This window comes from Dendrobium catenatum, unplaced genomic scaffold (assembly GCF_001605985.2).
Source record: "Dendrobium catenatum unplaced genomic scaffold, ASM160598v2 fragScaff_scaffold_1684, whole genome shotgun sequence".
In the NCBI taxonomy this organism is placed as follows: domain Eukaryota; kingdom Viridiplantae; phylum Streptophyta; class Magnoliopsida; order Asparagales; family Orchidaceae; genus Dendrobium; species Dendrobium catenatum.
This window is the reverse complement of record NW_021320146.1, coordinates 134,132-161,994: the sequence shown is the minus strand read 5'-3', so window position 1 is coordinate 161,994 and position 27,863 is coordinate 134,132. Positions and strand designations below refer to the sequence as shown.

Below are 27,863 nucleotides of genomic sequence, written 5' to 3'. Positions count from 1 at the left end.
TTCAGGCTTTTTCCATTTCAAGTCTTCAATCCACTTTTTACTCGAACTATGCAATGCTTTAGCTGTAGAGAGAGAGAGACTAATGGGGTAAAATATTAAAAGAGATGAGGAGGAATTAGTTTCCATTTGTGGACATAATGATGAAAAGAGATTTTGATCAATAAGTTCAAGAGATATTCTCTAAGGGATTTGGCTAAACTAATAAACTAAACTGAAAGTCTAAATGAGCTTCAAGCTGATTGTTTTAGTGGCTAAACAGAGCAACAAGTTCGCCGATGAGGAAACCTGCTCTAATTTTTGTAATTCTTCATTTTAAAATTATTTATTAATCCAAAGAAGTCACCAACATTTTTTTTGGACACATGAAAAGCATCAATGGTTCATTTTCCCATTTGCTTCTCTCTCACGGCTTACGACCTTGAGCATAGCTTTCATTTTCTCTTTTGCTCCTCTCTTGCCCCCAAACAAAGACCGTCCGTGGCAAATGTTTATGTCTTATAAACACTAAGGATCATATTATTTGCATTCTCCTCTTGGATTCGATGATGAGATAACACAAGGAACTATTTTAATTTGTTATAACATTTCAAATGAGACGGTAAATAAAACTATTTTAATTTAGGTCCCCTCAATAAAATTTCAGGCTCCACCACTAAATAAATGTATATGCACACAATTTAAAAATGTAACCAATATTTTAAAATTAAAAGGTTTGACATAACTTAGCTAAAAAAATAATTAATTGAGCAAATATTTGATTACCAATTTTTAAAATTAAAATAGTTAAGTTAGAGGTTTTGCCGGGTTTTGTAAAATAATCGAATACCTTGGGCGAAACGATCGGGGCCGAAAGACACCGTAGCCAATTTTTTTTTTTTGGAGAGACGGCAGCCCTAGTAGCCGTTCCGCTCAACAAGGGAGCTTCTTCGCCTCCTACAGCGACTCCATTTGTCGGATCGGATCCATCTCTTCTCTGCCGCCTCGTTTTTTTTCTGACCCCGCTGCGGTTAGAGGAGAAACGGAAGCTCGCTGGTAATCTCTCCGCTTTCTGATCCATCTCTTCTTCCCGTCGCTAGGAAGTAACGCGACGGGAGCTCGTTGCCGCACCTTCTTCCGTGCTTCATGTCCCCTAAATCCAGTAAATCCGCCGAACTTCTGGATTTGGAAAATACGGGATTTAAGGCTAAACGGAGAAGAAACGGGATTTACAATTCTGTAGGATTTAAGTTGTCATTTTGTCTCTTTGACAGGATTTAGGTTAAATCCTGCTACCAAATAAGTAAAGTTAAAATCTTATACATACGGGACTAAGGCCCGAGATCGAAGCCGCACCGCCGGCCAGGTCGATCTGTAAGAAGGCATAGAGAGAGTGGGTGCAATACGAAGAGCAGAAGAATGGGGTGGATTGGGGAAAGCTTGGAGTCCATCCGCTCTATACATATTCGCCAGGTCCTGACACAAGCCGTCAGCCTAGGTCCGTTCCGTTTCTCTTCCACTTTTGCTTCTGAGATTTCGATCAATTGGTAAGGTTTAGATTTTTGAGGTTTTTTCTTACAAGATTATTTTAGCGATTGAAAAATTGAACTAAATTTTTTGGCGATCAATTATTCTTTCCTTTAGTATTTTCATTCGCTGTTGCATGTCATAGAAAAAGGGCACATAAGTTCATACTGTTCCTTTCTTAGGTTAAAAAGTGTAATTGATAAAGATCATGTTTGAATTTTCTTTGTTGATTCTGAATTTATGGAGATTATGGGAACTGATGGATTATCATCTGTGTATGTATCAGGCATGATAGTAACTTCTGCGCTGATCATATGGAAGGGGCTTATGTGTGTTACAGGTAGCGAGTCCCCTGTTGTTGTAGTTCTCTCTGGAAGCATGGAACCTGGGTTCAAGAGGGTGAGTTTAGCTAGCTCTGCATGTTACTGTTAATGAAATTTTGATTGAGCGTGATTTGTTGAAATATACTTTTTGTTGTAGAATGTTATGTCCTTGTCCAAAGCAACACCTGTTGTCAATCAAAATGATTTTAATTTCCTTGCAACTCTGAAGAAAATGCAAATCATATTATGAGAATGGTGTTTTAGGGCCATTTCAGTTCCTATTTTATTGTGGCAGATGAAATTTCAGATAAAACATGATAATTTATGTATAGAGTTATTTGAATCATAAAAGAGTTTTAGAAAATAAAAAAGGCATTGAATTGATCATGAAGGGGGGAGTCACAAATTTTTTTGATTTGCATGTTGGTTGTTCTAGATTAGGTGAGGGTATTTAAAAAATCCTAATAAACATATTTTTGAGAATAAGATTCAAGGTCTTAATAGTTGGGTTTTGAGAAAACTAATGTTATGTAAGAAAAATAACTAGTGAGATTAAGAATGTAATAAAGTATGTGCTTGGAGAAGAAAAAAGAAAAACTCCTAATAGGCTAATAGTAAAATAGTTGGTGGTGGATTTAAAATATGCAATAAAAGATAAAAAATAAGCCACTTTGTTTCAAAATTTTGTTTTAATGTAACGTCTCAGAAAAAATGGAAATGATATAGAGAGGGGCTTTTAGGGATTAAAAAAATAGTAATATGTGATGCAAAAAATTAGCTTTTAGTAATTTATATAATAGATTAGATGCTAAGGGGGCAAAACATGTAAGTATAATAGCCTAACAAAGATATAGGATAAATAAATATTAGTTCAAGTGAAGTGTATTAAGGATGAAATCAAAAAGTGCTTTTCTTAGAAGAGGATATTCAACATAGGTGGATGAGATACTTCAATAAAATTTTCAATGAATGGTGAAAATGCGATTTACTTTAGCGACCTTAAATGAAAATAGTGATTTTTATTTTTATCGTTGATTAATAAAATCAAACTTAATGAGGCTTTTAAAAAATTGAAGCGTGAAAAGGAAATATGACTGAATAATAGTGTGGACATGCTTAGGAGATCTAGGAATTTGTTGGCCTACTAAGTTTTTAAATATTACTTTGAAGAATAAAAAAATGTCATATGAGTGGAGGAGTGTGTTGGTTTCTAGTTTTAAGAATAGAAATGATGAACAAATGCGTGCTACTCATATAAGAATTCAGTTAACATTCCATTTAAATTATGGGAGAGAGTAATTAAGCATTGCTTACGATGTGATACTAATGTTTCTCAAAATCACTTTGGATTCATGCTAGGTAAGTCTACTATGGAAGCTATATACATTTGTTGAGAGGTTTCACTTAAAAGTATAGAGAGGAAGGAGGATCTTCATATGATATTTATTGATTTAGAGAAAACATATGATAAAATTCCAAGAGAAGTGCTCTGGAGAGTTTTAGAAAAGAAAGGATTAATATTGCTTATGTTTTAAATTATTAAGAATATGTATACAAAAGCTATTACTTGTGTTAAAACAGAAGGTGGTTTGACCAAAATTTTTCTTATTTTAATTGTATTACATCAAAGATCAACTTCTAGCTTTAATCTTTTTTGCTTTGGTCATCGATGCTCTTTCTAGACATTTGAAAGAGGACATACCTTGGTGTATACTTTTTGCTGATGATATTATTCTTATTGATAAGGCTAGAGAGGGAGTTGTTGAAAAACTTGAATTATGGAAGTCAACCTCTGAGTCTAGAAGTTTTCGTTTGAGTAGATAAAAAATTGAATACATGGTGTGTAATCTTAGTAGTAATAGAAGCAGTGGTGGGATTGTGAGATTGGGTGATCAAATTATAGAAAAGAGCACATGTTTTATATATCTTGGATTTATTGTTCAAAGCGATGGTGAAATAGATGGAGATATTATTAGTAGAATTTAAGTTAGATGGTTGAAATGGACGAAGGCATCAGTCCTGTTGTGTGATGGAAAGTTCCCCTCAAACTCAAAGAAAAATTTTATAATATGGGGGTGAAACTTGCAATTCTTTATGGCACAGAATGTTGACCATTAAAATAGAAGCACAAATTAAAGTTAAGCCCTGCTGAGATGAGGATGCTTTGGTGGATGAGTGGATTTACACTTAGAGATAAAATGCAAAATGAGTATATTTGTGAAAAGGTTGGAGTAGCCCTAGTCGCAGATAACATTAGAGAGAGTCGCCTTAGATGGTTTGGTCACAAAAAGCGTCAACCTTCTGATGACCCTGTTAGGAGAATGGATGCATTATATCTGGCCTATGTTAAAAATGGCAGAGGTAAATTTTAAAAGACTTGGTTAGAAAATATTAACAATGACATTTTTTTAATTAGATTTAAATGAGAATTTGACTCTTAATAGAACATAATAGAGAAAAATAATTCATGCAGTTGACCACATGTAGTGGGATAAAGGTTTTTTGTTGTTGTATGTTGGTTGCCAACATTTTCGTCAACATTTCTACTCCTATAAAACCTCTTAGTTTGTTTTATTGTAGATGCAATTTGATATAAGAGGCATACGAGCTATGCATATTGCCAATGCAGAAGCATCAAACTAAATCAGATCGAAATTTCTTTGAAATATTTCATTAACTATTGAAATAAAGAGCGAGTTGGCTTTAGATTTGTATCAAATTAAGTTTTTTTTTGCTTTTCATGAAAATTATAACCCAACCCTTTGTAGCGATGAGAAATGAATTTTTTGGGTGGACATTTGAATTCAAACCAAATGTACTATTTTGTATGAAAATTTGCATTAGGATGCTATTTAACTAGTGTATGTTAGATCATTGTTTTTATTAGTTTTTAATTTTGATTCATATGGATCTTTATATTGATGCTATTTATTAACTCAAACAAGGACTTTCTCTTATGGCATTTTTAAAGTTAATGGAAGTATGTCTAGGGGTGTGGAGACTTAAGTTCCTTATATTAAAATTAATTTAACTATTTGAAAAGAGAATAGCTTTTTTTGAAGACAAAGGAACCCATGCCAAGTTTCTTGAAAATATCTCAAGCATGCACTCAAGCATTCTTTCATTGGATATTTATATGCTTGATGAAGGGCCTCTTATCATTTTAAGTACAAAGAATTGCTGGTATCCATAATAGCGATTTGATGCTCATCTAAATCAATGCATTTGGTTAAATGGATGAAATATTCCACGCCACACAATTTTTTTTTCTCATTTATAAATATGGTGGATCCCATGTGGCAAGAAAAATTTTTAGTCTCTTCTCTATGCATTGTAGCCAAAATCATGTTCTCTATATGCTTTATTACAATTTCCTTTTGGAGAAAATTTTTCTTTGGTTCTCTGTTTCTCTTAAATTTCTTTCATGCACATAAGGAGCACTTGTTTTTCCAAGGTATTATGATAATTCTTCCTGCACAAAGTGTTGGAAAAGCCATTAGAGCCATACCATGGCGCGGGATTGTTGATGGAATTTTGTCACAACAGGCTGCTGATATGCTTTCAGGAAACTAATGTGATGCCTCATACTTGAGGCGCATTTTATCACTTTTTCTTTATTTTGCATTCATCATTTTTGATTAAATAACTTTATGTTAAGTTAATGTTAACATTTTCCCTTTTAACATAGTTATATTTATGTTCTTTTAAGGGGCAATATGTTCAGATTGTTTGTATAACGTGTAATGATATAGTAATATAAAATGTATCCGGCAACATTTAATTGTTATTCTTACAAATACATCATCAACACTTAATGGTCAAGATCGTATCAAGATTGTCATTATTGATGCTTGACTTTGCCACTGTAATTGGTACTATCCACACCACGAATTAGAATTTCATAGATGTAAGGTATAATTTCACGTGTATATTGTGTATGCTCTTATTCGAAATCATTGTACTGTATAGAACTATAGCATGGTAACTACAAGGTAATAATGATCAACAAGCTGTTTAAATTCATGCATTTTTAAATTTTTATTACATCACCATTTCATTATGGTAATTGTCAACCCCAAATAGTTGGGATAAACTAACAATGATGATAATGATGTCATCGTTATAATTAGCCTTATTCATCATATGTACCCTTTATCTCAACTATTTGGATCAACTTTCGGAATCCTTCTCTATCCTATTTGAGCCCTCATGGTTCTTGCAAGTATTTTCTTCATGACATGTGGTGAAGTCACTTTTAATCTTTCTACTTTCCTTGCCTATACATGATTTTTAGCTGTCTGCCACAATATTGATATACATTATGCTCTATTTTTAACAACAACAACAACAACATCAAGCCTTTATCCCACTATGCGGGGTCTGCTATATGCTCTATGTTTAACATGCCTAAAAAAATTAAGTTTGCATTATATATATTGTCATATTATCTGCTTTTCAAAATCTCTTAAATATAATTGATTGCAAACTTTTTAATTTTTTTAACCATACATCCATCTTAATATTCTTTTTCTATCTCATTAAATCATATTATTTCAACTTTATTAAATATTCATATATTAGTATAATGTTAGACATGACAATAATAGATTTTAACATTCTCATTTATATTGATGGTTTGGTCACATAAAATGGCGGCCTTTTGATGACTCGGTTAGGGAAGTTGATGTATTAGATTTGACTTATGTTAAGAAAGGTAGAGGAACACCTAAAAAGACTTGGTTAGAAAATATTAGAAATGACATTCTTTATTAGATTTAAATGAGAATTTAACTCTTAATATGACACAATGGAGAAAAATGATTCATGCAGCCAACCCCATGTAGTGGGATAAAGGCTTGATGCTGTTATTGTTGTATTCATCTTAATATTCTCATTTTTTCACATATAATCATTTTCCTTTGGCTTTATCAAATTTTCATACCGAATATTCTTTCGTTTGAAAAAATAAGCATTTGTTTGTTATAAGATGACCGATAAATAGGAAATGTGAAGCATTTAAAGCATATTCCTGACAAAGTAATTTCTTACTAATTTTGGATAAGGTGATTTCAAAGCTCATAAATCAGATGATTAAAGCATGTTATGTCTTTGCCTCATGCATTTAAGCTGAAGCATGAACTGTAATGTTACTTGTGAGGTCGATTGTTATAGTATCATGCATAATCTTCATTCAGATTTCACCCCTTTATTATCTTCTCTCTTTTTTATGCCTAAGTATTTGCAATGTACTGGTTGATTTGATGAGCAAATTCATAGCCATAACATATTAATGCGTTGTGATGTAAGGATTAAAAAGTTCTTTCAAACAAATTTTTTATTAAACCAGTAAAAATGCACGCGTTAAATTTTGGCTATATTTGTTTTAAATTATTTCATGATGAGAAAAAATATTATATAAAAACATTTTAACAGAACTCAATGGTGAAAAATGATTCATGTAGCCGACCCACGTAGTGGGACAAAGGCTTAATGTTGTTGTTGTTGAAAAATATTTTAAAGAATTATAAGCATCTAAAATATTATCAAATGAGAAATAATAATTGATGTTAAAGACTTTGCACATTATATATTAGTCATATTTACAACATTGATCTTATTTTAAAGATATTAAAAAATACATTATATATATTAAAAATCTGAATAGAATCAATTGATAATAAATTAGAACTATCATTTTCTAAACTCTGGCATTTGCATAATATTATCAATTGATAAAAATAGTTTAGGCTAACTCATCTATCAAATTTTTTCTCGAGTGCATAAATACCATATGGAGTGCTGATTTAAAAATAAATTGAAGTATTAAGAGAGTGAATTTGATTGAAATATGTAACCCATTCTTTTCTTAATTGAAGTATATGAACTCTTACACATCAACAATCATAAAGGGTGGCATTATCATAGTAAGTCAACGAAAAATAATTATTAAAGGATTGCAACGAAGTAAAAAACTAATACTATTTATTTAGTTTGTTGAATGTGGAAGAATATTTTAAATGAGAGTTAGGTTAAATATATGGAGATCTAGGCATTGGAGTCAATAAATTTATCGAATGGCTGACATTTTATTTTGGGGAAATCCCAAATGATTTTTTAGCGTTAGTATGGATTTTAGAGGCTTAATTATATAAGTGAGAAGGGTTATCCCATGGGAGTCTGGCAACAGAGAGTGCCAGCAATATAATCAGCGGCCTATACTTAACTCGAATGGCAGAATTGGTCTCACCTGTTCTTTTGAAGAAACTATTCATTATTATCAAAGATTGTCCCCAGAGTTTCACCTTGTTTCTATTTTGCTATTATATTGACTCTTCTGATAAAATATTCACACTTCTGAAAGAGGGATGGATATGTCCGATCAATTACTTCAGTAAATTTCATTCTCTTATAGAAGATGCATTTAAGTGTCACTCCATGCTTAGCATTCATGTATGCAACGAAAATTAGGAAGACATAGGCTTCGTTTGGGATGACTTTTTTATTGCTTCTCAAAACATAGTTTTAGTACAAAAAAATTATTTTAAAAAGCAATAAAAATTTGTTCCAAACGAAGTCATAGTAATTCTTTTAGAAGATGTAAAATATTGATCCTGCACTTAGATAAAGGTGCTTAAAAAAAGGCTATAAGTGTCAGGTTCTGTGGGGAATATAGTCATGATAATTGATTTCTTTGGTTTAGTTTATTATTGCTGCTGCCTACATCAACTATGTATTAATCAAATTGAATTGCGTTGTATGGATGGAGATTTGAAACTTGCTTGAGCGGAAACTTTCTTGAATCTTGATTGAATTGGTAATTGCCAGTCTGGACCGGATGCTTCTCTGCATCCGGTTGGAGGACGTAATAATTGTTCCAGGTTCTGTGGGGAATATAGTCATGATAATTGATTTCTTTGTTTAGTTTATTATTGCTGCTGCCTACATCAACTATGTATTAATCAAATTGAATTGCGTTGTATGGATGGAGATTTGAAACTTGCTTGAGCGGAAACTTTCTTGAATCTTGATTGAATTGGTAATTGCCAGTCTGATTGAGAATGTTCTTGGTGAAGTGATGTTCTCAGGCAAAATAATTGTTGATTTTGAATAACTGCTGAAATAATCAATTTAAGTATTATTTGAATATTTTCAAAAAAAAAAAAAAGAAGTATTGTTTGCATGTTTGGTTATGTAGTAAGGCTTCATCCGTTTCCCTTCATCAGTGTAATTGCTCTGGATTTTTGTAATTGAATAAACTATATGTTGCTGCAGGGCGATATTCTGTTTCTGCACATGAGCAAAGAACCAATTCGTGCTGGAGAAATTGTTGTGTTTAATATTGATGTAAGTCATCTTATGGTTCTTTTATGCAGTGGAGTTACATTCACCATTAATCTGAATTTATTTATTATTTATTGTGGCGTATAGTTTTATACATAAGTGTAATGCAATTTTCCCTTTATTGTAATTTTTACCTTGTATTTGAGAATGATTTGACTTTTTTAATCTTATTTCTTTTGGCAATGGATTCAATTGTTGTATACCTGTGTGCAAAAAAAAGTTTGCTTCACTAATGATTGCTATTTATTCTTCACGTGCTTTGTTATTTGCCCAAGTTGCTTATTTTTTACCCATACCATATTGCACCACTTTTTACTTCATACGCCATCTTAAAAAAATGCTTTTCTGGTTACATTGAAGCAATTGGCATGTGAAGAGCATATCGTAACATAACATGTCTACACTAACTGGGCATCTTTCTTAAACTTCCATTATTAGCATAATGAGTTATTTTGAATTTGTAGAGGTTCATTTCAAATTTAGATTCATTTTACATTTGAAAAAAAACCTTTCTATAACATGTAATAATCTGAGTGTTAGGCAGTGAAAAAATTGTTGATAAGCGAAGTTGAGTATAACAAAAATGAGGATGCTAAGATGTATGTGTGACAAGACTAGGAAGAATAAATTAGTGAATGATTATATTAAATGAATAACTAGAGTGATATGTATCGAATATGCGATAATTGAAAATAGACAGGTGATTTTGACATGTACAATAAAGTGTCGATAAGCACCTATTAGATGTGTAGATAAAATTATTATTTAAGTGTGAAAAAGGAGAAAGGCATCCTAATGTAACGTGCTTATAAGATGCGCAAAACAATTTGCTGTTAATATATCTGTTCGACATTTACAATGAACTATAGAAAATGAACCAATTATTTTCATAGATAAATTGTTATCAAAGGATTAAATAGGAGAAGGGATAGATCTACTGTAGCATGGTTAGAAGTTGCTCAAAATATTTACAATAAATATATTTTAAGATCTCATGAGGCACTTAACATGAGCGAGTGAAAAATGAGGATTCATAATGTTATAGTCTTTCTATTGGAAGGAAGACTATGTTATTTGTATGGTTAATGTGAGCTCTGCGGGATGGAGATCTATGGAACTATTGCTACTATTTATATTATTGTGAATATTTTGGATGTGTTTTAGTCTTTTAATTATACAAATACCAACTATGTTGGATTCCGTTTCCTTATTTAGCTGCTTGTAAGATAAATTGCAATATATATTTTGTTTATTATTCTTAGTATAGTAAAAACTGCTTATTCTCTTTTTGTTGATTTATAAGAAATAGTTTGTAGGCACAAATTCAATAGACATTGGGATTTCCTTATTGGTTTTGCTAAGGACAAGTTCTCTAAGGCCTTCTCCAACCAAACTCCAAACGCATGAATGGCGTCGCTCTCGAGCTCCAGCCGAACGACAAAACTTCCGGTATTTGGTTGCGGGATTAAAGTGCGACGTCAATATTGGCATTGAATTGTTCACCTACGTTATTTTTCTGTCTCTACCGAATTTGCCGAAGAAACGCGCGAAAGAGAGAAAGACGGATACCTTTTGCAAAGGGCGCAAAATGGAGTTCGATTGAAGATGAAACATGCCGTTTTTTAGTTCACCGCATTTTGGAGTGAAAAATGGGATTTTCGGTTGGAGATTCCCTTAGGGGCACTTGTTACGAATTATTAAATGCTCAGGAAAGTTTTATACTTACAATGCATATTAAACAAGAAGAAGCACTCAATTCTCCCACCTTCACGAATTTTCAAATTTTCATGACCACTTGTTCTTTTCTTTTCATTCATTTTTCTGTTGAGAACTCATATGCACTTTAAATGTTTCTTAACAAGTGCTTTTAACAAAAAGCCTTTTCTTATTTATAATTTAATAGTCTATGTTTTCATATATGCTATATTAGAGAGATTAAGGTTCCATCTCTCCACCACCCATCAATAACTAGTTAACTACTTGTGATTTTCCTATTCATAGGCAAAAAATTCTAGAGATTTGTATTTGGAACAATCATATGGCTGTAAAATTGGGTGCTGAAAAGCTAAGGTAGTGGAAAAAGACTTCATTTTAGAGGATGTCAATGTAGTGAAAAAGGCTTATGAGACAGAGCGGTAGTTTTTCTTGGTTAGAAGTTTGAGATTTTCTTGTAATTTTGGTTATATCTAGGACTCATCTTTTGAATTCTTTTGTTTAGTTGCGCAATCACAATTTATCTTAATAAAGTTTATACTCTGACACTTTCCTCTACTGTGTATTTCGGGCTAATTGAAGAAATATGAGTCGTTTGCAACAAAGGACTATTAAGGATAAGAAAATAGCTGTAATGCCTCTTATAAGTTCACTACAGATGATTAAATCATGAACTTGCATTAGAACAACTATGGATGGTTGAGTCAAGGCCGACGCAGTGCATCTATGAACTTGGGATGGTTTCTTGCTTTGCTATAGTCTTTGTTTTATCTTCTCAATTAGCTCTATCTTTTGAGGTAGTTGGTTGTGTTGGATTTTTTTTTATCAATTGGATATCAAAGCATAGGTTGTGGGTTATGCTTCTTCTTATGTAATTTTTTTTTTTTTTTTTTTTTTTTTTTTTTGGGGGGGGGGGGGGGGGGGCGGGTTTGAATTACTTTTGTAATTTTTTTCATACTTTAGAATTTTCTTATTAAGTTTTCAATTCAAATCTCATACATTCAATCACAATGCAGTGCAAAAGCAATAGAGATTATGCACAACAAAGGTTATCAATAATGATGACATAACCTCGTTGACAAGTGAGGAGATAAGCTATAGAAGATGTGATGTGGTATAAAATTAGTGATTTATATGATACTCAACTATATAACTTTACAATTTTGTTATCAATTGAGTTGGTCCTATAAATGTAACGAAACAACCAAGTATTGAGTGTTTGAATAATAAATACAAGTATAGAGTGATAAAACCACACATGCTTGTGAGATAAGCACAATGCTACTATAAAATTGATATAGTCAAACATTAAACACAAGTGCCGCTATAAAATTGATATTGTGGTACAAATACATTTGTGCTAAGAGTACAAGTATATGCTTATTAAGCACAATGGATATAATTAACTTAATTCAAGAAAGTAAACAATTTTTCTACTTTAATTAGCATGAACATTCAAGTAGGTGTGCAATGAATGCATATCTAAACTATAAATCAAGATTTACACGATAAAAATTTACATGGATTGTTCATATACGACATACATCCATGCTCAACACAATTCACATTTATGATTCTTCTCTCTAGCTGATCGCTTCTTCGTAATTTGCTAGTAGATTAGCCCTCAAAATCTTTTTTTTTAAGGGGAAACATAGCGCTTAATTCTTATTATAAGGGAAACACGCCCTCACATTCATTACGGGCAAGAGTACCTAGGGGTGTCAAAATGAGTTTTTGGGTTAGATTCGGGTCCAACCCGAAATTGACCCGTGTTCAATTGAATTGACTCGAACCCAACCCGATTAGACAAATAGGTTAGAAACTCAAACCTCGACTCGACCCTAACCTAGGTTGACCCGACCCGCTAACCCGCGAGCGTAGCGAGCATACGAGTGGGTGAGGTCTCAAGGGGAGGGCGAGGGGGTGAGGCCGCGAGGGCGAGCCGCGAGTGGGCGAGCATGAGCATGGAACGCTAGCGCGAGTGCAGGGGCAAGCACGATTTCTGGCCAAACAGGTTGTTTTCGGGTTAACACGAACCTGACCTGATATATCAATCGGGTCGAAAAATTCAACCCAAACCAAACACGTTTGTTAAATGGGTCACGGGTCGACGACCCGAACTCGAAATTTTTGTGTCGGATCTTAGTTGGATTTTCGTGTGTCATATATTGTCACCCCTGAGAGTACCATCTCTAAGCTTAATCTTATAAACTTTTTAGGATACTTTCATCCAATGTAATCCAACAGTTCGGTGGTGACTTAGGCTGTCATTTAACTATTACAAAGATTGCATAATATAGACATAAAATGATTGTGAAAGAAGTAATGAAAATATGCAACACAATAACTAGAAGTTGAGAGAAATATGCTACTCTGATGTAGGCAGGGGGGGGGGGGGGGGGGCAAACCCTAAATTTTGGTTTTGCCTTCGAATTCCATGGGAGTTTATCTGTTTTTCTGTGCAGAAAATCAGCAGCAGTTTTTCTGCCTTTTCAGCTGCTGTTTTGGGCTGTTTGGCTTCTGATTTTGGACAGCCAGCTGGCCCTCATTGGTGGCTTTTTGAGAACTGCTGTTTGGTGGCTGTTTGGGGAGATTTCCATGAGTCTTTCCACTGTTTTCTATGCAATTTTCCTGCAGAATTCCTGCTGTCTTTTGGTCTTCTATTTGGTGACTTATGGCCTTCTATTTTCATATTTTAATGAGATTAATTAGTGGTTTTAAAGGGCTGTTTGGCTGCCCTCTTTGGTCTTATAAATAGGAGTTGTTTTGGGATGTTTTAGATGGATATGTGAGTTATTTTTGGAGATGTAAACCTGAGGGTTTTGTTGGAAAAGCTTGCGAGCTTGTTCCATCTCTTCTACTCATCTTCTAGGAAAGCTTGCAAGCTTCTCCTCTTTCTTCTCGGGCTTCTAACCTCTTTCGTCTCTCCGCAAGTTTCATTCCACCTGTATCCTTCTTCTAATGCAACTTTAGGTGTTTCTCTTGTTTGAGTCGTTTGTAAGAGTTGTAAGGTGTCGTTTTATTTCCAAAGTTTGTAAGTCTTTTAAAGTGGAGTTCGTGTTTTGTTTTGAAAGTCTTAAACTGTCTAATTTGTCTAGTTTTTGTGAGTTCATGTAAGTTTTTATTATCTAGAAAGAGTTGTTTTTTTGTGATAAAAAATTTGGGTCCCTTCCCAAATTTTTGATTACATCGGTAAATTAATTTCAAGAGGTTTGAAGGATAAATACTTATTTTGTTTTTTCTCTTTGAATATATGACCTTTGGCTCCCTACAGTCTCTTTGATATATGCCAATTTAAGCATATACTAGAGAGAAGTCTTTTGCATATATGAGTATGTACTCTTGAAAATATTAGAATAAATAGTGATCCTTACTAGATTTAAAAATTGGGTTGAAATGGCTAGAAACATTCTAACGATGGGGGACTAATAGTGGCTGTCCAAGAAGTTTAAGTTGTGGATGCAGATGTTAATGAAGGTGGTAAATGATGAGGATATGTTTAGGGTCTGTGTGGATGTAATTTGAAGATGTAAAATGAGGGTGTGAGGTAGAACTAGTGAATCCTAGAAAATATCCTAAGATTGGAGATTATTTGGCCGACTAGGAAATGAATTTAAGCAGGGGTTTGAGAATGTTTTAGGTTAGGAGGAAGGGCTTAAAATAGTTCAAGAGTTTGGTGAAAGGATCAGATATGATTGGATACTTTTTTTTAAAGATAAGATTGGAGACCTTTTTTTAATATGAGACTGGAGATTGGTGACTTTTTTATTTTTTTTGTTGGAGATCGGAGACTTATAGTGGCAATGGAGTATAAATTAAGCCGCACCAACTTCCCTTGCCATGTGGAGTAGTGGAATGAGCCATTTACATCACGTTTTTTTCATTTAAAAGCAAGGAAATTGCCTTGGCCGACTACTCCTTGATGATGGTTTTGATCTCCCTATGCTTTTAAGACGTTCACCCCCGAGATGTCTGCATATTACAATATCACAAACAAATGCATGTAGAAGGCATGATGCCTTTTCGTGTCTTCTTTTTTGCCATATGAAATGACTTATGAGATGGTGTTTGTTTCTTTACATGGAGTCCTTTCAAGCATATATATGTTTAAATCACGTGGATTGCAGCAATTTTCTATGCAAGCAGGCCAAGTTACTCTATTTTGAGTTTTAATACATACTAAGGCTTCGTTTGGGACATCTTTAGACTAATATTTTTTTCTCTATTTTTAACAGATTTTTGTACTAAAAAGCAGCTTTACAAAACAGAAAAAAAGGCGTACCATTTGGAACAAATTTCTTACTGTTTTCTAAAACAAGTTTTGTATGAAAAAGTTGCTTTAAAAACTAGCAAAAAAAACTTTCTCAAACAAAGCCTAAAGATAGTTGCATGTTATGCAGAAGTGAACAAAATCTGAAACTTTATTTGTTACCGATGGTCTGTAGCCAAGCAAACATAAATAGCTACATTTACCTTTTTCTTGAAATATGGTAGAACGTTATTTGTTGAGATTTGTATCCTTTTGAATATATATTGATTGTGAGTACCTCTAGTATTGGTGGTTCAAATTTTAATTTCTAATTGGTCTTGGCATGGATTACTTATTCAGTCTGGAGTGATTTTTCAGGGTATGGTATAGGACAAGATAGTGTGATTATAGTATTAGCCTCAGAGTGTGCTCGAGCTTTGGTGGTTTAATTATTTGCATATTGCATCATGTGGAAATTTAAATTCACGAGCATATATCTGAGTGACAGTCTTATGTTATGATCAGTACTTTGTAAATAAGTAAACTAATGATTAATAAAAATAAACTTTATGTTAGATGGCTTTATGCTTCTTAAGGCAATAGAGGCTATTAATTATCCACAGTTTGATTTTTGTTTTTGATATCTCATCGAACTTTTTCAATTTCATGATAATTTTTTGGTGCTTTATGGGGTAAGAGACCAGTGCACTGTCATGATTCTAATCGGGCTTGCACCTATGCAGGGACGTGAGATTCCAATCGTTCATCGTGTGATCAAGGTATTATCTTAATTTCAATTTATGTAACTTGTTCTTGAATCTTAGAGTTCTCTGTTTCTTGTTTACTTTCTCAGCTTTAAACCTAGAAGTTTTATAAACAGTCTGTAATTTTAATGCAATTAAATCTTAATGTATGTTGAAGATTTATGCTTTCACTCTGATAGCTCTTGATTATTGTTGCCAACCATGAATGACTTGAGGAGAATCCATAAAACTTACCCCCCAGATGATTGGTACAATGCTAATGGTGATTATGAGTCTGAATGAGATATTTTCCAAAATAGTCATCCTCTTTTTTTTTGCCCTTATTCTTTTTCTCTGATTTAATTGGTTGGATGATGACCTCTTTTGCCTTTTACTTATTCTTTGATTCTTCTTAGCTTCCTCCATTTTTTATCCACCAACTACTAGTTCCCCTCTTTTTTTGCTTTATGGTTGAGATTTATGCTGGATTGAATTTAAAAAAAAAAAACGAAGGTGGTAGTAGAAGAAAGGATAAAAGGCGAAGAAAAGGGTAAGGTACAAATTGTGATCTGTATATGAAAAATTGAAGACACCAAGCAATTACCAGTGTCCAGTGGTGAAATTAAAGGCGCCCCATTTGTCTAAAAGGTATGGGAAGGTGTTGAACTTATCATTTAATTTTTCTTAACTTACAAATGTATTTCTGTTGCTTTATTATAAGTTCATGCAAGTTGATTTTGTTTCTTGAAAAGATCCTTGACCCCTCATCTTAACAGGCGTGGATTTCTTTGGGTCCTCAGCACGACATCTGAAATTCTTGGTTTAATGTGCTATTTGTTTTCCTGGTTGAGCTCTAGCTAGGCTTTGCATCTTCTATTTAACTTTTTATTCTTGCCGTGTCATTGATTGAATCAGCATTAGGCTTGAATGCTTGGTATTTGAAGCTTGGATCTGAATTTCCTGTTCTAGCTCTTCTTTGGAATCTTATTTTTTGCACACATTGGTAAATATTCCTTGCATTATTTGACTAACTCTTTGATTAATGGAATCAATATTGCAAGCCTCTTATTTTTCGGCTTGGCCATGTTTTAATTTCTTGTCCAAGCAAATACCATTGTAGTTGAATCTCTTTTGTCTTTTTAGTTTCTATTTGTGGGAAGTTCTTTGGTTCTTATTTTTCTGTTCAAAATTCTTTTGTCTCATTGCTTTTTTAATCAGCCTTAAGTCCATATCTTTTTGCTTTAGTCATGGTTGTTCTCACTAGACATTTGCAAGAGGATGTACCTTAGTGTATGCTTTTTGCTGATGATATTCTTCTTGTTGATAAGACTAGAGAGGGAGTTGAAGGTAAACTTGAATTATGGAGGTCAACCTTAGAGTCTAAAGGTTTTCGCTTGAGTAGATCTAAAACGAAATAGATGGAGTGTAATTTTAGTAGTAGTAGACCTAGTGAGGGGATTGTGACTTTGGGTGATCAAGTCATTAATAAGAGTACACGTTTTAGATATCTTGGATCTATTGTTCAAAGTGATGGTGAAATAGATGGGGATATTATCAGCAAAATTCAAGTTGGATGGTTGAAGTGGAGGAATGCATCGGTCTTGCTGTGTGATAGAAAAGTACCCCTCAAACTTAAGGGAAAATTCTATAAGATGGTGGTGAGGTCTGCAATGCTTTATGGTGCCGAATGTTGGCCATTAAAAGAGAAGCATAATACCAAGTTAAGTGTGACAGAGATGAGGATGCTCAGGTGGATGAGTGGCTTTATCCTTAGAGATAGGATACGAAATGAGCATATACGTGAAAAGGTTGGAGTAGCTCAAGTAGAAGATAAGATTAGAGAGAGTCGTCTTAGATGATTTGATCACATAAAACGGCGGCCTTCCGATGATCCAGTTAGGAAAGTAGAGGTATTATATTTGACTTATGTTAAGATAGGTAGAACCAGACCTAAAAAGACTTTGTTAGAAAATATTAGGAATGACCTTTCTTTATTAGATTTAAACGAGAATTTGACCTTTAATAGGACACAATGGAGAAAAAGGATTCATGTAGGGATAAAGGCTTGATGTTGTTGTTGTTTGTTGTTGCTTTTTTAATCATCTTTTCGAAACCAAACAGAAAGCAAGTACCTTTGTATTTTAATTTATGTTGTCTTTTCAGTTTTTTAGTTGAGAAAAATTCTTTGATTTTTATTTTACTCGTGAAAAAGCCTATTATTTCATTATTTTTTTAATAATCTTTACATGTGTCTTTTTGGTTATAAATCCAGGTTCACGAGAGGCAAGATACTGGAGAAGTGGATGTGCTCACGAAAGGTACCTAAATCGCCATTTGTATTGTCTATAATATGGCATGAATTAGATGTAAGGACCTTCTACTAGTTTATGAGCATGTTACATAGAATAATTCTCAACTATTTTATGCTGAAAAAATATTTTATATTTTTTTCTTGATGATGCTTATTGTCATTAATGTGAGAGTTTCTTGTGCTGTTTATTTGTGGCTAAATGGCGGTGAATTTGTAAAATTAGGCTGTAATTCATTATGATGGATTGACAAATATTTGTCGGTCTAACCTTTTTTTTTTCATTTATTTGAATTGTTGTTTATTATTTCCTATAACTCTTTATTAGGTGGTCATCTTAAAGTACGGGTTTGTTAAAGAATTTAAAATAAACTTATTGTTGTATTTATTAGGTTTCACTCAATTGTTTGAATAAAATATATTTTGTATGCTAAGATTTTAATTGTTAGTTTTAATATATGTTTGGCCACCCACTAAGAAGTTTTGGTTTCAAGAGTTTTGGATAGGGACTACTAGATTTGTAGTTTCAACTTGATTTTTGGCTATATTCGAAAGTTTGTTCCAGACCAAAAATCATTGCTTCTGACTGCATAGTACTCATTTAAAATTTTCCGCAATTGACATTGCATAGTACTTATTTAAAGCATAAATTTTTTTATGATGAACAATATTTGTCAAGCCCATTGATTTCACTTAAAAAAGCATATATCTATATTATGAGATGAGCTTTGCTCCCCTTAAGAGGAGAATTACAGTATTTCTCAAGTTCAAATTTCAATCTGATGGCTCTCAACCATATATCATGACCATTACTCTTTAATATCATTAAAACTAACAGCAACCTAACTTCATGCAATTTCCAGTATTTAGTAGAGCTTTGGATGCATAGAAAGTTCCTTGATTGATAGTTTCAATTGCTTGAGAAGGGATTTGTGTTTTTTATGTAAGATTTTGAAACTATCTATAACTTTCTATACTGGTTGTTTATGAGCATATTTGATGGTATTGATTGGTGTTATATTTGAGTAATATGAACTTTTTATGCTGTCTAGTTCAACTATCATTATGTCTAACATTTGCTTATTGCTGGTAAATCAATATGAAAAATGATGAAACTTGTCCCCGCGATCTTGTCTATTACGGTCTTAGAATATGGTGGGCATAATAAAAATGTTAGAACAGCTCTACTCATGAGAGGAGACAAGTCCACCTCAAGAGGACAATACTCAAGTAATCTGACATTTTAAAATAAATTCCAGTATAATCATTATAATCAAGTTAAGTTATTCGCATATGCATGTACAAACCTTTATGGATGCGGCAGTGACTTAAATTTATGTTTTTGTGGATTATTGACTATTGTATCACTCCTTTGGAATTGAACCCGTGACCTCACTGCTCATTGACTCACTGTTGGCCAATCTACTCGTTTGCTATCTTTTATATATTTGTGGCCAAACGTTCAACCATATCACAGTACGGAAGGGGGCGGCCAGCTCAGCTAGTCGGTCCTGCAAAAGCTAGACCAACAAAACCGAGCGGAAGGGGCGGAAGAAACAGCAGGGATTTCAACCCCTTTGTGGGGCCCTTCAAACCTATGATTTCATATGTAAGGAGGATTAAGGAAGGAATTAATGAGGGATTTAAATTCAAAATAGGGGAGGGAATTAAATAAGGCAAGTGGGTTATTTTGTGGGGAATTAAGAGAGCTTATTTAGGGCTGTTTCTGGGGTTTATGGGATTAATGTGTGATTTGATCTCTTGCTGTAGTTTTCTTCTTTTGAGGGCTTCCTAGCGGCGTCTAGGTGGTTTGAGAGAGTCGATCTACCTCTCTTATTGTAGATAATTTTATCTTGTTTTCGTGTTGAAGTTTTAATACCAAAACCAGCCATCGTTTCTCAAATTTTTTGCAGTTTTTCTTCTGTTTTCTTGCTGATTTTGCTCCCAAGGCATATCAAAATGGTATCAGAGCAAGATAAATGGCAGCAAAGAAGATGAATGCATTGAAATGTGAGATGGAATAACTCAGGGTCGAGATGGAGGAGAAATATTCTGGGATGTAGGGGAAGTTCACAATTGTGGCTCTCTCATTGTAAATATTTATTTATTAGATTTAAATGAGAATTTGACTTTTAACATGACATAATGGCGAAAAAGGATTCATGTAGCCGACCTCACGTAGTGGGACAAAGGCTTGATGTTGTTGTTGTTGTTGGAGGGGAAGTTCACAACTGTGGAAGGAAGGCTTTCATCCATTGAAAACCGATTTGATAACATGGAAGCCATGATGATAAATTGATCGAGATGCAGTTGAAGGCTTCACCGACTATTCGTAGGGCTGATCCAAAGGGAAAGGAAGTTCAGGAGGACGATGATGAAGTGGCGAGTGTTTTCCCTCAAGGATCATCCCGAGGGGTTCTGATGGGAGGTGCATAAGGGTATCCCAAAGAAAGGTCAGCAAGAAGAGGGGAGGTCGAACCCTTTTGGAGACCACCCAGGCAGGAGGGAATGTGAACCAGAGGAAGCAATGGTTGGGTCGAACCATGGGTTCCTAATCAGCCAAGGGAGGAAGGGAGAGAATCGCACCATCACAACACGAGAGAACAAATGGAGGAAGAAACAATTGGGGTATGAAGGCTGGATTAAGAAAGCTAAAAATACTTATTTTTGAAGGGAAAGATGCTCAAGGATGCTATCAATGGGCCGACGGAAGGGGAAAAACTCATGGTGATGGGGCTATGTTTGGAGGGTAAAGCCTTAGCTTGGTTTCAAAGGAGAGAAGTTAGATATCCGATCTATTAATGTGGAGAATTTAAAGATTCTTTGTTGAAATGTTTTCGCGCCATCCTTGAAAAAGACCTCCACGATCAGTTTTATGCCTTAACTCAGGAGGGACATTCATGGAGTATCGGGAGAAATTTGAGTTGTTGTCGGGTATGCTGAGAGGAATTTTTGGAGAAGGTTTGGAGGAAAGTTTCATGAAGGGCATTAAGGAAGACATACGAGTAGAGCTCAGGGTGTTGAGGCTTAGGGGGTTGAGGGAGATTATGGAATTGGAGCAAAGGGTAGAAGAGAAACATCAGAGGGAAAAGGCCAGTCGGGGAAACACCATGGGAGGGGCTTACAGGAATACCTCCATGACCATGGCATCGAGGACTCTGACGGTGTTGGTTCAGAGGGAAGCACCGAAGGAGAAGAGCACTGGAGTTTGCCCGGTAGACAATTTCAAACGCCTTACATAAGTGGAGGTGCAGGATATACATGCAAAGGGTTTTGCTTTAGGTGTGATGAGAGATTTGCACTGGTACATAAGTTTAAGAATCGAGCCGCCTTTAAGTCTTGATGGTCTGTGAAGGGGAAGATTGGAGCGGGGACAAGCTAGAGGAGGTCATAGGGGAAATGGAGCAGTTACACCTAGACTTGGTGGAGGTTTCTCTGAACTCCGTGGTCGGATTTATCCTAAATCACACCATGAAGTTGAGGGGGGCAAATTGGGGAGCAACCAATGGTGTTCTTGCTGGATAATGGGGCTACTTATATCTCCATCTTGGTTGTGGATCAGTTGGGATTGAAGTTAGTAGATACAGGGAGCTTTGAAGTCATGATTGGAACATAGAAAGGTAGAGAAGAGGAGGAATTTGCAGAGGGTTGGTGCTGACACTCCAAGGTATACAGATAGTGAAAGATTTTCTTCCCTTGAAATTGGGAAGCACTGATATAATCACATGGATGAACTGGTTGCAGACGATTAGAGGGATAGAGGTGGACTGGAAGTCTTTGACTATGGAAGTATATATTGAAGGGAAGGTGGTGCTGCGAGGGGATGCCAGCCTATACAGAACTATAGTTTCACTCAAAACCATGATCAAGGTGGTACAGGGAGCAGGACTGGGCTCTTTGGTAGAGTTGTGGAGTTTGGAGGGGGTCCGAGATTTATAGGTGGATAAGGTCCCTAAGTGTGTACATTAACTTCTGTAGTAATTTTCTGACATTTTTTAGCATCCTAATGGATTACCGCCATATCGAGAGCACTAGCTTGTGATTACCTTGAAGGAGGGAGCTTCTCCTATTAGTGTTCATCCTTACCAATGCCTGCAGATTCAGAAGGATGAGATAGAGAGGCTCATTAGAGAGATGCTGGAGGCAGGGATTATTAAACCCAGTGTGAGCCCCTTTTCCAGCCCTGTTTTACTAGTGAAAAAGGATTGCGGTTGGAGGTTTTGCGTGGATTATAGAGCCTTAAACAAGAAAACTATATTAGGCAAGTTTCTTATTCCTGTGATTGATGACCTTTTGGATGAACTATTTGGAGTGATTATCTTCTCAAAGATTGACTTGAAATCATGGTACCACCAGATCAGTATGAAGCTAGGGGATGTGCAAAAAATAATTTTTAGAACTCATGAGGGTCATTATGAGTTTTTAGTGATGCATTTCAACTTTTAGAACTCACGGAGTCTAGCTGCTACATCAGGGGAGATTTATTCTACCTAGAGGATTGAGATACATCTCCAAGCTTATACAGGAGTTTCATGGCAGTACAGTTGGAGGACATTCAAGAGCTCAAAAAATCTACAATCGGTTATCAGCAAAATTATACTAGGTGGGAATGTGCCACGATGTAGAGGACTAGGTAGCTAGATGCGATGTGTGCCAAAGGAAAAAGTACTTAGCCATGCTGCGAGCAGGATTATATAGCCTCTAACCCTACTGGAGAGGGTGTGGGAGGATGTGACGATGGATTTCATCGAGGGGTTGCCACGATCGGAGAGGTTTTCGGTGAATACTAGAGTAGTGAATTGTCTGAGTAAATATACACACTTCATCCCTTTGAAGCACCCTTATACTACGGCAACTGCAGCTACTGTTTTCATACGATAAGTGGTGCGCTTGCATGGATTTCCATAAGCCATTGTGTTAAACAAGGACTAGGTTTTCCTCAGCCACTTTTGAAGGGAGTTATTTCGTTTACAGGGCAGTTCTGAAGAGAAGTACAACCTACCACCCTCAGACAGATGGCCAGACATAAGTGGTCAATAGAAGTGTAGAGACCTATTTGAGAGGTTTTGTATAAGACATGCCGAAGAGTTGGGCAAGTTGGATTGCTTGGGCCGAATATTGGTGCAACACCTCGTACCATTTAGCACCAAAGACCATCCTCTTCAGGATTCTCTGTTGGAGAGATCCACCTCATTTGATTCATTATGGGCTGAGCACTACACCGGTGTCCAGTGTAGAGCAATACTTAGAGGAGAGGGAGAGGGTATTATCTGAGCTCAAGGGACATTTGTTGAGAGCATAACAGATCATAAAAATGAAGGCTGATGAGCATAGGAGAGAAGTAAACTTTGAGCCAAGAGATATGATTTAACTTAAAATTGAGGCTCTACAGACATAAAACACTAGCTTGGAGAAGGAATGAGAAACTGTCCCCATGATATTTTAGGCCTTATGAGATCTTGGAGCGCATTGGAGTAATAGCCTATTGATTGAGGCTATCACGCTCATCAGCTTTGCACCCAGTCTTTCATGTCTCACAGTTGAGGAAGGTGATAGGAGAGCACACACCATCGTCACTACCCTTGAATTTGACAGAGGACATGGATGTCATTTTGGAACCCATAGAAGTAGCAGGTTTGCACGGAGGAGAGACATGTTCACATGAGGCGTTAATCAAGTGGAAGGATCTGTCAGAGCATGATGTCACATGGGAACCATACGAGACGATCAGGAGAGTTTCCAACCTTCCACCTTGAGAACAAGGTGCATTTTTTTTAGGGGAGTATTGATATGTGAGGGGGCAGAGCCGGACCAGCAGAACCGTGCATATATGGTGGAAGAAACAACAAGGGTTTCGGCCCTCCTTGTGGGGCTCATCAAACTTATAATTCCATAGGTAAGGAGAGGGATTAATGAGGGAACTAATGAGGAATTTGAATTCAAAATAGAGGAAATTAAGACAAGATGGTCGTTTTAAGGGGAATTAAGAGAGCTTATTTAGGGCTGATTTTAAAGTTTATGGGATTATGTTTGATTTTATTTCTTGCTGTAGTTTCTTCTTTTGAGGACTTCCTAGCAGTGTTTAGGTGGCTTGGGAGAGTCGATAGAACGATCTACAATTACCTCTCTAATTGTAGATCGTTCTATCTTGTTTTCGTGTTGAAGTATTAATATCAAAATCAGCCATTATTTCTCAAATTTTCTGCAGTTTTTTTTTTCTTTATTTTTTCTTGTAATTGCATTTCGTCCTGAGTTCCTATAAGTAAACTTTCCATTTCAGTAGAGTTAACTAACAATGTAAAATAAGCAGTGATTACGTTGCCTTCATTGTGATTGTGAATGCCCAGGGATTCAATTATGCATTTTCAAATAAGACAGGTTGTCCTTGTTTATTCAACGAATTTTTATTTTTTCCTGGTAATCATGTTTCCAATGTATATATACCATACTCACTACTTCCCTATTACATGGCACATAGCTCGGTCCTGTAACATGATTTCATATTGAGGAGAAATTGTTCTGTGCGGAGTCCGGACGGGAAGAGCCGTCCGGATATATGAGTGTACACACTATGTTAAGTGCACTTACATATCCGGACGATTCTTCCCGTCGTTCGAACTCCGCAGAATAATTTCTCCATATTGAGGGTTTGGTATGAGTGCATTGGATATCAAGTGCTGCAAAAGAGTAAATTCTGTAAATATAGTTGCGAGCTTGCTGCATTAAAATAGAATTTTTTATAGTTGCGAGCAATATGGGCTTTTTTCAATATAAGAAAAAGTCTGTCAGTACTAGAGATCTAGGCTTCGGTTGGGAGAATTTTTTTATTATTTTTTAAAGTAGTTTTTTAGTAAAAAAAATTTAGCGTAAGAATTTTTTGTACTAAAAAATTGTTTTAGAAAGTAGCAAGAAAATTGTCTCAAATAAAATCCTAGTTAGAAAAAAAAACTCATCCCAGAAATTTTTAAAAATTGTAAGCAAATAGAAATGTGGCAACGGTCTATAAAATGAAGCTGAAGAAAAAAAAATTATACGATGCACCATTAATACTCCATCTTGATTTTCTTTCGCTACACTACATTGCTAAAAGCAGATAGATGATATGTATTTGCCATTTTTCATTCATACGATCATCCTGGAAATTATTTTTGAACTAGTAAAACATTCCCTTTATTAAGTACTGAAGATTGCCTTTCTGTGTTGCAGTACCTGCTGATTGGGGCGCTGGGATTGCTGGTTATAACATCAAAGGAGTAGAATATTTATTTTGCGACTTGATCTGAAAGTGCCCAGGTTGTTGTAAAACTCCCTTTTTGCCCGTTTAATGGAGTACTGGAGGAAAGAAATAACTTAAAATTCAATAGATCTGATTTTGTAGTTGAGGATTTGGTAATTCATTCGCATTTGCAAAGTGGATGATATAAGTTTCCTACTTTTCAGAGTTTTTTTGATATTTGTTGAGACGGATTTTTAGGGCCTGTTTGAGGAGAGATTATTACGTGCGGAGATCGGACGGGAGAATTGTCTGAATTTTGTGAGTGTGTAATAAATGTATAGTTATTGTGCACACTGTGTTTTTACTTCGTACGCTCATAAAATTTGGACAGAGCTCTGAACCACTCCTCATGTAATAATCTCTTCTATTTGGTTATTTGAGGCATTTTTTTTTTTTTACTTTTTGCCCTTCGTATGACAATTATAATTCTGTTTGAATATTATTTTTTTATTATTTAAAAAATGTATTGGAAAGTTATTTTTTACAATGTCATCTTTAAGAAAATATTCTTTTGATTTTTTTTAAAGAATATATTTGTAATATTCATGACACTTTTTTACTAAGTTTTTTTTTTTCATAATAATTTTACAATCAACCTCAGTTTTAATAAGCTTTTAGGCTTCGTTTGGGTTTTTTGGTAATTTTGTAAAAGACAGTTTTAAGAAACATTGGTTCATAAAATGGAGTTTTCTAACGGAGAAATATATATAAAAAGCTTTCTCAAAATAACAAAAAAATGAAAAAAATGCGTTTTTGGGAACGTTATTTAACGAACCAAACATTAAAGAAGAAATGAATTTGTCGTTTTAAAATGGAATAAGTGCAAAAACTTTCAATCAAACAAAGCCTTTGTGTGGCGTAATATTCCTACTTTGTAGGCTTAAACGCAGCTCCTTTTTTATGCTGAATTTTGTAGGTTAATTGATAGGAAGAAGGGTTTTACCTAGAAGAACATGAAGAACAAATAGTTACATTATGCGATGGTTTTTAAGTTAATAGTTCAATAATAAATATATATAAGATTTTAAATCAAATATTAAATCAATATTATATTAAATCCAATTTATTTTTGAACAAAATATGATTGAATATAAGAATACAAATTTTGATTTTAACTTGATTAAAATTTAAGTCAATGTAGTTTATACTTTAATATAAATATATTTATTTTTTTAATAAAGTTTTATTAGCTCTATAAAATAATTTAAACAATTAAAAAATTTATTTGAATAAATTCGTAGTGGCTGGAAATGAGTAAAATTGAGCCGCTTGGAGGAGGTAGAAAGTCCCATATAAATCAAGGAATTATTAATTTGGTGAATATCAAGCTCATCACAAATAACTAGAGCCTCTTGAACATTGTTAGAAAAAATAATAGAACTTTTAACAGCATTGACATGTAGCCTAGAGATAGAACCAAAGTGTTGCAAACAACTATTCAAGCCAACGTCGTTTTCATGAGAGGCAACCCCAAAAACAAGAAGGTCATCAACATGCATCAAATGGCTAATACAGATATCTTTATAATTAATTCCCTTGAAACTCAAAGTATTAGATGTGGTTTGGAGAATACAAGAAAGCCCATCCATTACAATGTAAAACAATAGGGGAGAGAGGGGGCAACCCTGCTGAGGACTAGACGTGGAATTGAAAAAGCCTTTAAGAGAGTCATTTAAACAAATAGAGAAGTACATGTCAGAAATACATCCTTTTATCCATGAAACAAAAATTCCAGGAAAGCCTTTCTAAAGAAGTCTAGCAATCAAGAAATCTCTAGCGATAGAGTCATAGGTCTTCTTAATATCAAGTTTAGCACATTACCTCTTATGAGGACCCTTAAAATCTCTAAGAATCTCATATGACATAATAATATTATCAGTAGAATATCTATTAGAGATGAAATTAGATTGGCTACATGAGTAATAAAAGAAAGAGTAATTTTCAGCTGATTAGCAATGATTTTGGCCACAATTTTATAAAAAATATTGCACAGTAAAATAGGCCTGAAATTATTGACGTTAGAGGCATGAGAGCATTTAGGAATCAAAGTAATAACAGTGGTTTTAACCCCCTTAGGTAGAGAACCAGTAGAGAAAAATTATTCACCGCTTTAAAAACCTGCAAGCCAATAACATGCCAAGATTTTCTATAGAAAGCATAGGTGAAACCATCAGGTCGAGGGGCGTATGACTCATTGTCCTAAAAAACAACAGCTCTAACCTCTTCAAAAGAAATAGGAGCCACCAACATGCTATAGAGATGAGAAGGAACCTTCTTACATCCTCCACCGTCGGTATGAAGACATTTTATTTGCTTAGAGGTGTATTTTTCAACTTGAGCTTAGAATCGAATAAAAATATCAGCAACCTCAGATTTGTGTCTCATAGAAAATATCCACGTAAATCTG

At 34.6% G+C, this 27,863-nt stretch overlaps 1 protein-coding gene across 1 annotated transcript; it reads left to right on the top strand.

Annotated features, from left to right (window-relative positions):
* The first annotated feature begins 814 nt into the window (after window positions 1-814).
* On the top strand, window positions 815-18,198 carry LOC110092683 (signal peptidase complex catalytic subunit SEC11A-like). The gene is made up of 6 exons (XM_020817362.2): window positions 815-1,032; window positions 1,251-1,474; window positions 1,790-1,902; window positions 9,099-9,170; window positions 15,873-15,908; window positions 18,145-18,198. The coding sequence occupies exons 2-6, from the start codon at window positions 1,396-1,398 to the stop codon at window positions 18,196-18,198; spliced, it is 354 nt and encodes a 117-aa protein (XP_020673021.1). The 5' UTR covers window positions 815-1,032; window positions 1,251-1,395.
* The last annotated feature ends 9,665 nt before the right edge of the window (window positions 18,199-27,863 follow it).

Coding starts and splice junctions, on each gene's coding strand:
- LOC110092683 (XM_020817362.2), top strand. CDS start 1,396: ATGGGGTGGATTGGGGAAAGCTTGGAGTCCATCCGCTCTATACATATT. Junction 1,903..9,098: donor TGGAACCTGGGTTCAAGAGG/GTGAGTTTAGCT, acceptor ATGTTGCTGCAG/GGCGATATTCTGTTTCTGCA. Junction 9,171..15,872: donor TTGTTGTGTTTAATATTGAT/GTAAGTCATCTT, acceptor GCACCTATGCAG/GGACGTGAGATTCCAATCGT.